Source organism: Cucurbita pepo, chromosome 4 (genome assembly GCF_057944985.1).
Source record: "Cucurbita pepo subsp. pepo isolate OVF chromosome 4, ASM5794498v1, whole genome shotgun sequence".
Taxonomy (NCBI): domain Eukaryota; kingdom Viridiplantae; phylum Streptophyta; class Magnoliopsida; order Cucurbitales; family Cucurbitaceae; genus Cucurbita; species Cucurbita pepo.
The window spans coordinates 6908527-6917815 of NC_141801.1; the positions used below are offsets into that span (position 1 = coordinate 6908527).

The 9289-nt window shown below is 37.9% G+C and overlaps 2 protein-coding genes across 4 annotated transcripts; both read left to right on the plus strand.

The window, feature by feature from the left end:
* Nucleotides 1-474: 474 nt before the first annotated feature.
* On the plus strand, nucleotides 475-5136 carry LOC111792321 (partner of Y14 and mago). The gene is made up of 4 exons (XM_023673707.2): nucleotides 475-790; nucleotides 2579-2692; nucleotides 2999-3232; nucleotides 4723-5136. Exons 1-4 carry the CDS (start codon nucleotides 599-601, stop codon nucleotides 4867-4869), a joined length of 687 nt encoding a protein of 228 aa, XP_023529475.2. The 5' UTR covers nucleotides 475-598; the 3' UTR covers nucleotides 4870-5136.
* A 776-nt stretch (nucleotides 5137-5912) lies between these two features.
* Nucleotides 5913-9233, plus strand: LOC111792320 (DNA glycosylase superfamily protein). Of its 3 annotated transcripts, none has more exons than XM_087122984.1 (3): nucleotides 5913-7269; nucleotides 8374-8566; nucleotides 8673-9233. In XM_087122984.1, exons 1-3 carry the CDS (start codon nucleotides 5983-5985, stop codon nucleotides 8774-8776), a joined length of 1584 nt encoding a protein of 527 aa, XP_086979110.1. In that variant the 5' UTR covers nucleotides 5913-5982; the 3' UTR covers nucleotides 8777-9233. The 3 variants fall into 3 exon arrangements, 2 of the variants coding, with proteins under 2 accessions (XP_086979110.1, XP_023529473.2); XR_002814777.2 differs by lacking the exon at nucleotides 8673-9233 and adding an exon at nucleotides 7359-7517 and having other exon boundaries at nucleotides 5914-7269; nucleotides 8374-8512; XM_023673705.2 differs by having other exon boundaries at nucleotides 5916-7269; nucleotides 8374-8570.
* Nucleotides 9234-9289: the final 56 nt, after the last annotated feature.

Genomic DNA, 9289 nt, shown 5'->3' on the forward strand with positions numbered 1-9289 from the left:
ATCTCACTTTTTCATGGTTGGAAAGATGCATTTACACCACCAACATGACTAACATATGTCATTGTTATTTGGGTTCGACTGGGTCCACTAGCGCGGACTTGTCAATATACCTCGAGGTTGATCATGGGATAGTGCATTCTCATGCCAAAGAACTAACAGAAAGGAAAGGAAATGAACACAAATATCGTTCATACCTAACATACTAGAGAAGTAATCAGTGATCATAAGACATACAACAAATTATAGTTTAACGAGATAATGCACGCAATACTTCCATGATTACCGTACATATTCAGAGTGTTTTATTCATACAGAAACGGTATGCATTAGAAACGACCCATAATGAGGCAAATGATTAATGGTGTAGAAATTCAACATTCATAGTTTTAAGAAAAAAGTATAGAGATGCTTGGGGCGTATTCTAATATGATACCGTCGATAAAGCAAATGATATACATATTTATATAATATATGGACGGTTTAACTGGAACTTGTAATTTGGATTTGAGGCAAAATAATTTGCGTCGGACCACCACTTCCTCTGGTTTCAACAACCTGAATTTTGGCAGTGTCTTGCTTACTTGCCCTCTTGCTGACGATGGGTAGCAGCGATGGAGGCGGAGGAGATCAGCTGAAGCAAATGGCGGGGCTGAACAAAGCCCTAAAAGAGGGGGAAAGGATTCTGGCGCCGACAAGGCGACCCGATGGTACTCTTCGAAAACCCATTCGGATTAGGGCTGGCTATGTTCCGCAGGAAGAAGTCGCCGTTTATCAGTCCAAAGGGTCTTTGGTATGAACAGCAGCCTTCCCTTTTCCCTTTCTTCTTTTCTATTCAGCTATAGTCTGCTTGCACCTTTATTATGTCGCTGTTGCTCGCTTAACTCGCTTGTGAAACTCATACTAGGATAACCAAATCATCCTTTTAGCTGCTGCCGTTTATGTGTTTGCGTTAATGTGATATGTCAAGGCTGCTCTCTAAATCACTATATTTTCCTTCTCTGTGATGTATAAGACGAAGCACTGTGAAATACTGTAGCCCGTGACTTCAAGCGATCATTTCATCCGGTGGAGCACACAATAGAAAGAAGAGAAAAAGTATGTAAATGATGGAATAGTATTGTGAAAGTAATGAGATAATGGAAGTTAAAGAAATATGTTTCTTTAAAATGTGTCAGATTGGATTGGATTGAAGATTTGAATGTATGATCTCTTACAAACTTTAGGTTGACTTATTAGAATATTAGTTCTCAAGGAAGTTTCACTGTATTTTTTTAGTTTTAGAGTTTTATGTTACAATGTAGCTAGTGGCCATGATAGCCATTGTGGTATTGATGGGTAGATAGTTACAACCTTTCAATTGACCATAGGTTACTCTAGAGTTTATTTTCGAGGCTATAAATAGTCATTTATGTTTTTGCTTTACAATTAAGATTTTGGAGATTTTGGATACTAGAAGGATAGTTGCATCTTATGCTTCATAAACCATGAGCTTGTTCCCTTGCGTTTTATGTGTTTAGATTTGCATGATAGAGTCATTTAAGTAGTCTTGATCAAGCTTTCTTGTGAATTGATTCGAATCTTGAGTTTAGAAACAAGTTTTTTTTACTCTTGATATTGATCATCAAGGTAAACGGCTTCTATCTTCTTCATTGAGGTGAAATCATCTTGATTTGGGAGTTTTAGCCTCAGTGATTTAGGGGTTTGCATATCCCTAAGAGCTCTTAGACTAAGGGTTTCATATCATTTCTTGGGACTCCATAAAGAAAACTAATGCTAATAACTTGGAATTTTCCTTCACAAAGTATGAGATACCGTGATCTGTTTGTGATCTAGGTACCAACAAATCCCCTAGTTGGGACAGCTACACTATGGAATCTTAAAAAATCGTGGAACGTCCTCAAACCCGACATGTTAAGGCTGTTCCAAGATTTTTCTTTTTTTAAAGAATGGTATCATCAATGGAAACCTTAACGAGACTTACATTTGCATTATACCCAAAAAGGTGGAAGCCATGTTAGTGGGAGATTTTAGGCCTATTAGCACACCATCTCCTTTCATTCATGTTATCAGAGCATCCATACAGAAAATAGAAGAAAAATCTTTGGGAAACCTCGTCAAAGCTTTTGGATAGTATCACTTCACTTACTATATCTTGTCGTAAATTGTTACCTCTTTTTAGTTCTTACTCTTTTGACTCTCTTATGACCAATTGGAGAAGTCTTTGGCAGCCTTTTTGGCTTGGGATTTCTTTCCTCTCTTTTGTAATTTCATACATCAAGGAAATTGTTTCTTATACCCAAAAAAACAAAAACAAAAACAAAAAACCAAACCAACATCTTCGTGCGTGGAAAATCTTCTTTAAAATGATAAAGATTAGCTAATACAATTCTTACCATAGCTCGCATGAGTAAGGAATCAAAGGAGAAGTTATTTTATGTTCTTGAAAATTATAATTTGAGTGAAAAGCAGTCACTGAGTTCTATTGTTTTTCTGGTTGAAGTTTGATTCCTTTAGTTTACAGCACCCTAATAGTCATCTTTCTGTCATTCATGGGGATTATTTTCTCTGTGGGATACAGTGGAAAAAGATGGCATCCCATGACGGGCCTCCTGGTTATGATCCACCATCAGATGTAAAATCAAAGAGCAAGTCTGCCAAGCGGAATGAGAGAAAGAAAGACAAGCGAGTACAGGTTTGTTTTCCCCTCAATTGAGAATGTTACGTTATGTTTCTGATGGCATCTTAAATATTGTGAGACAAAATATTTGAAAAGCATAATGGGAGTTCATTTTTGGTTTATTTTCCGTGTGGTATGTTCAACTGATATAATGCCTGTCATCAAAACAAATTTATTTGTGATCCCTGACTGGCGATGAAAATATCTAAAATTTATACGTCCCGAGGGCAGAAAACGATTTTCATCTCTACTTTCTGTTCTTTTCCCCCATCCAATGAAGTATGAGGACATGGTATTTTCTTCATTGTCATTTTTCTGCAGGCAGCTCATGAAAATGACAAAATTTTGGAACAAGTTGATGCTGGAGAGATCATTGAAGCAAAGGAATCATATGTCGATAATGTGTCGGAACCTGTCCAGTCATTAAGTACCCAGATGAATGAACTTGCTGTTTCTACGAATCAAAAAAGTGAAAACCCTTCTTCTGAGCCAATGGATGATCAGCGGCTTCCTTCCAATGACATCGACAAGAGAATTAGAGCAATAAAAAAAAAGGTGAATACAAATTTGCGTTGGTAGAATATTACAAATCATATTTGATTCTAAGTCTTTCATGAAATTTGTCAATCCCATTGCATAAAAATTCTATTTTATCTATACATTCTAAAATAGTTTACATCATACGATACAAATTCAAGAACTAAAGGGAAACAATTAGATACTTGTTGTATCATACTCTTTGAACAACTTTCTTCCTGTGGGTACTCCTTGCTGGTATGGCATATTGGCCGGTGTAGATCTACCTGATCTAGTTAGTTAAGTTATGAATTAAAAAAAAAATATGAGTAATAGAATGATTATTGTTTTTAAGGCCCAATTAGTTGTTTGTAAACTACACTAGTTAAGAATCTCATGTGCTGTCATCGTTAATTACCTTGATTCTGATTTCTTCACCTTACTTTTGGAGGCTAAAATGTTGGAGAAGATTAATATTTTTGCTTGGTTGGTTACCTTGGGGAGGATAAACGTTGTAAGGAGATCCATTGTGTTCTTTCCTCTTAGTTATGGACAGCTTCAGTAGACTCCTCACAAAGGCTGAATTGTGAGGCAAAACCAAAGGCTTTCATGGGGGCAAGGGCGAGGTTAGTATTAGCCACCGACAATTTAGGCCTCCCCCTCAACAGTTTAGGCTTCTGCGCCCAGGTTCAAGGCCTTGTTACCGAAGTTGGTAGCCCAAAGAATTGAAGAGTGGGAAGCAATATAGTCTGTTATAAGTGATTACGTTTCCAAAATCCAGAATGGTTGAGGAGTTTTAGAATTCTACTCTCTTCTACTCTAGACCCTCGTACCCTTTCTCGTCTCTCCCGAGCTGTATTAGCTCTAATATTACAGAGAAAACAGTATAGTAAGTATATAACAGCCTAGCTAGTTACAGCCTCATACTAGGGGTAGTTGTTGTAGATGCTGCTGGTGGTGTTTGTGGTTTGTTTTCCACACTCTTATAAAAAATGTTTCGTTCTCCTCCTCAACCGATATGGGATCTTACAATTCACCCCTCTTTGGGGCCCAGCGTCTTCGCTAGCACTCGTTCCCTTCTCCAATCAATGTGGGACCCCTCAATCCCACCCCCTTCGAGGCCCAGTGTCCTTCCTAGCACATTGTCTGGTATTTGGCTCTGATACTATTTGTAACGGCCCAAGTCCACTGCTAATAGATATTGTTTTCTTTGGGTTTTTCCTTTCGAGCTTCTCCTCAAAGTTTTTAAAATGCGTCTACTAGGGAGAGATTTCCGCACCCTTATAAATAATGTTTTATTCTCCTCCCCAACCGATGTGGGATCTCAAAGTATTCTTGATGCAAATGCTATTTGTTCAAGAAATTCTTTTGTTCTTACAGTATTACTTGCACACGGTGCCATAACTTATATTTTCTGTTTGCGAACATCTTTTGATGAATTATTGGTTGCTTTGTGGACAGCTGAAGATCTGCGTTTTTCTCTATCTTTGATCGTTTTCCTTGTTTTGTTCTATTGTTTCGGTTTGCAGATTCGAATTGCAGAAGCTCAGTTGCAGAAAACGCCACAGCAAGATATGAAGCCCGAGCAGTTGAACAAGTTATCCAAACTCGAAGAGTGGCATACCGAACTAACGCTTCTAGAAGAACAAAGGCTAAAACTAAACAAGTCGACGTGAATGACTGCAATGCAGCATTATTGTTCACTTTACTTATGCTTGACGAAGAAAGAGACCTGGAATTGCTGCAACTTGAAAATCTGGTCGCCTGTAAAACTCATTTTTCTTAATGTGTTTGTGTAATATCATTTCAACTAGTTCTAGGAACCCGCTTGAACTGTAGATAGTGTTGAAAACATTGATTTTCTTTCGCCCGAACATGATTTAAAGTGATTTTGAATCAAAAACATCATGTTTGATCAATGAATTATTAGAATATCGAAATCACTGTAGGCATTTTTGCACTTCCAAACTCGAGTTTTGTAACAACATCATAGGTAGAAAACTTGAACTTGGAAAGGTTCAATCTGGTTTGGTAACAATTTGGAGTGATGCCCCTGAGGGTAGTCTGTTCTTCTGAAGGTGCAGCATCATAAGATCACCCACCTCAAAGGTCCTCTCCCTTCTATGTTTGTACTTAGCATTGGACCTCTCCAAATGGTGACTTACGTGGCTCGTAGAGCTACGAGTAAGTCTCGTTTCAAATATTTTCAATAGCTTCTAAAAATGAGTTAAAATATTCTCATTTCCCTCCAACCACCCATGTAATCGTACAAAAGCAAAAAGAGGAACTTTTTTATCAAGGTGTAAATCGTCCACAACAATCTATTGCCATAGATCTGCAATATCTTTTATAAGTGCAACCTCAAAACTTCAACCAATGGAAAGAATAATAGATCTAATAAGGCTGTAGTCAAATTGGCGTCGATGTGAAAATGTAGAGATGAAAGACTCGACACTAAATAGGTGCTGAAGACTAAATTTTCACTTCTTAATCTCGTTGACTCGACAAAATTTGGACTGAGTGGAAATTTTAACGAAATTCTAACCTTTAAAACTATAGACATTATCATTAATTTTGTAATTTATCTATTTGAAAAAAAACTGCTTCCAATAAAATTTAAAAAATAGTAATAATAATAATATTAAAAATTTTAAAAAAAAATTAAAAAAAAATAAATAAATAAAAAAAGAGCGCTAAAATCGTCGAACCAGTTTATAACGCAAAAGAGAAGCGCGCCAAGTTCGTGAAGCCATCAGTCGGTTCAATGCACTTCCTTTTCGGCAGCCGCCATGACTGCAACTACAATCATGAACCCTAATCTCTCCCCTCACTCCTCATCTTCATTTCCCGATTTCTCGGTTCAATGCTCTTCCAGATTTCGCTTTCCTCCTTCCAAATGCCCCTCCGACTCGAATCCTCAAAACCCCACGCCGGAGGATTTTACCCAAAAGAGTACCACTCTCATGGCGCAAAACTCTCCGATTTCGACTCTTGAGGTTCTCCAAACCTCTGAATCGAATCATCAGAAGACAGCCGTAGGGCACGAGATTCCGATTTTGTGTATTGAGGATCTTCAGGATAACCCGAAGCGTGGGACTTCCACATTAACCGTAGAGGATGTACAACAAGTTTCACCCAAAACCCCAACTTCTGAAAGGGAAAGGGTTTTAGCGCATGAGCCTCCTATATTGACTCTAGAGGATCTTCAAAATGCAAAATCAGACCATCAACCGGCGATAAAGCCTCCATTGGCTCGAAGGGTTTTACGGTTTTACCGGCAGTTTGGGTTTGATGAACAAATAGTGCAAAAAACCCCACCTTCTGTCCGAAATTCCATGCCAGTTCAACGAGATGAACGTGTAGTTTCGCGTCATTTCCAGGAATCAAAATCAACCCAGCAAGGAGAACGAATTGTATCACGCTACTTTCAACACTCGGAGATAGAACAAGCAGCCCATAATGAGGATGAGGATGAGGATGTCAATGTCACAGATCAACCAATTAAAAGATCAAGGGTCGGAGAATACAGAAAAAGGAGGAGGAAAGACGTAGCTTCTAGCTCCGATAATTCAAAAGCATATCAACGTTCAATCAGAAAATCCTCACGTTCTGTTAAAAAATCGGGAAAGGATAAACGAGTGCGGATTGTTTCGCGCTATTTCCAAAATTCAGAAAAGAACCCTGAAGTGGAGATTGAAGTTTCACCTTCATTACAAAATTCAAAAACAAAACAACAAGGAGAGCGCATAGTCTCACGTTTCTTTCAAAAATCAGAAGAACAAGAAGTAGTGAACAATCAACAAGAGGTTATACAGCTTCCAAGTCAGTGTGCAAAATCTGTTAAAAGAATCCGCAAACCAGCCAAGGAAAGAAAAGTGAGGGATAAAGTTTCTGCTAGGCCTAGAACCACTCTTTCGGCTGACGAGTTGTTTCTGGAAGCTTATAGAAGAAAATCGTCAGATGATACATGGAAGCCTCCTCCCTCTGGAATTCGCCTTCTCCAACAGGATCATGCTTACGACCCTTGGAGGGTTCTTGTCATATGTATGCTCCTTAACCGGACGACTGGGCAGCAGGTATTTACTTGATCTTGAATGCAATTTCCAATTTCATACTGTACTATATCTTCCCCATGGCACATAAACTTGATTTGCTTTCATTACAGTTTTGCCACTCCACGACTTTGCCGCAGGACTGGGTTTTCATAAATGAACTTCAACAATATCCTTGAATCAAGTAAACAAGAAAAGTGGATAAATATCATCTCATTCAACCTTGTCAATTACCATATTCTTCACCATGCCCTTCGAAGATATTCTGTTAGGTATCTAGAGTATTCTTTACGTATTGAATCATACTATAGTATTCTCCAATACTCACTTCCTTTCCCAAATCAGCACTTACCATCAGCTGCCTTACTAACTCACATTCCTTGTGCCCCACGGTAATACGATATCCACAATACCAAGTTGTAGATCCACCCCTTACTTTGTTAAGTGAATACACCCTGAGAATTGGTGTCTATTAGTTTACAAAGCATTGTTTTGGGGTATTTGGAAAGATAGGAACCAAATTAATTGAAGTGGATGATAGGCTGAAACTATTTAGGCATCAAAGAGCTACTTTGTGGTGCCATTTCTAGTGAATTTTGGTATCATTCTTCGAGTATGATTTACTGAACTTTCGTTCTCTAATTTTCTTGTGAACTCTTAAAAGGATTTCTTTATGTATAACTGTTCAAATATCAACGAAAATCTGTCTTCTGTTTGAAGGAAAATCTAAAAATTTGTCGTCCCGTTTCTTTGAGAGATAGAAAGTATTAGATGAATGATACACATGCTCATGTATATATGAAGTTCTTATACCTAACCTCTGGTTCTTAGTTGTGCCAGTCTATTGGAGTGATCATTTAGTTGGTCGTGCACGTATTTATGAATGGTTGGGGAAATAAACTCCATGATACTATATGTGCACGTATTTATGAATGGTTGGGGAAATAAACTCCATGATACTATATATTATCGCAACCAAAACCTTCTATCATTTTGTGTTTCTGTGTCAACTTGTTACTCATAATTGACTCTCTGTTTTCTGATTATGCACCCTTAGTCCTGTAGGTTTCATTTTTGCTGAAAATTTTCAGTTTGATTCAGTCTGCGACTTCATTTTGAAAATTGCAGGCAAAAGATGTGATACCTAAACTCTTCACGTTGTGTCCCGATCCAAAGTCTGCTTTGGAGGTATCACAAGAGCAGATAGAAGATATTATTCGACCTCTTGGTTTACAAAGAAAAAGATCACTTACAATTCAGCGTTTATCTGAGATGTATTTAAAAGAAAGTTGGAGTCATGTCACTCAGCTTCCTGGTGTTGGCAAGTAATTTAAGACTATCCTTTTAAACTCTTTGGTTTATAGTTCTATCTCTTCCATGCTTATTGAGCTTGGGACGTGTATTAAAATGAATTTGATTTGAGACAGGTATGGAGCTGATGCACATGCAATATTTTGCACTGGATATTGGACCGAAGTATTACCTAAAGATCACATGCTTAATTATTACTGGGAGTTCCTCCACAGCATAAAACACCTGCTCTGATCTTATCTGAGACGACTGTAGATGGTTCGGCACGAGAGAAGCTGTAAATTTCCCGGTCTACTTAACATATATTCTTTGGTACGTTACTCTTTTGACATAATTTTGTTTTGTTTTGTTAATGTTCATGTTGTTGTTGGGAGTCTGTGAGACACTTATATCAACACATACTAGAAAGGGCAGAAATGGAAGCTCTTCTCCAGTAGCTAATTAGGCTGTAGTTGTGGGGGCTGAATGAAGTAGCGTGAGGGTCATGGTATGTTTTGAAAGGTCTGGGTAGCTTTACTAGATGACTTGAGACTGTTTGTAGGGTAATTATGTTACTCTATGGGCTGTGCCTTCCCTTTTGAAGAACTAGTGCCAGCGAAGACGCTGAATTCCGATGGATTCCGACCTATCTTGCTTAATGTAAATATAAATATATTTTTAAAGAGAAATTTTCTGAATTTCACTTTCAAGTTCCAAACTTTCTAAAGTACAATATGTATTCTAGTGAGTTTTA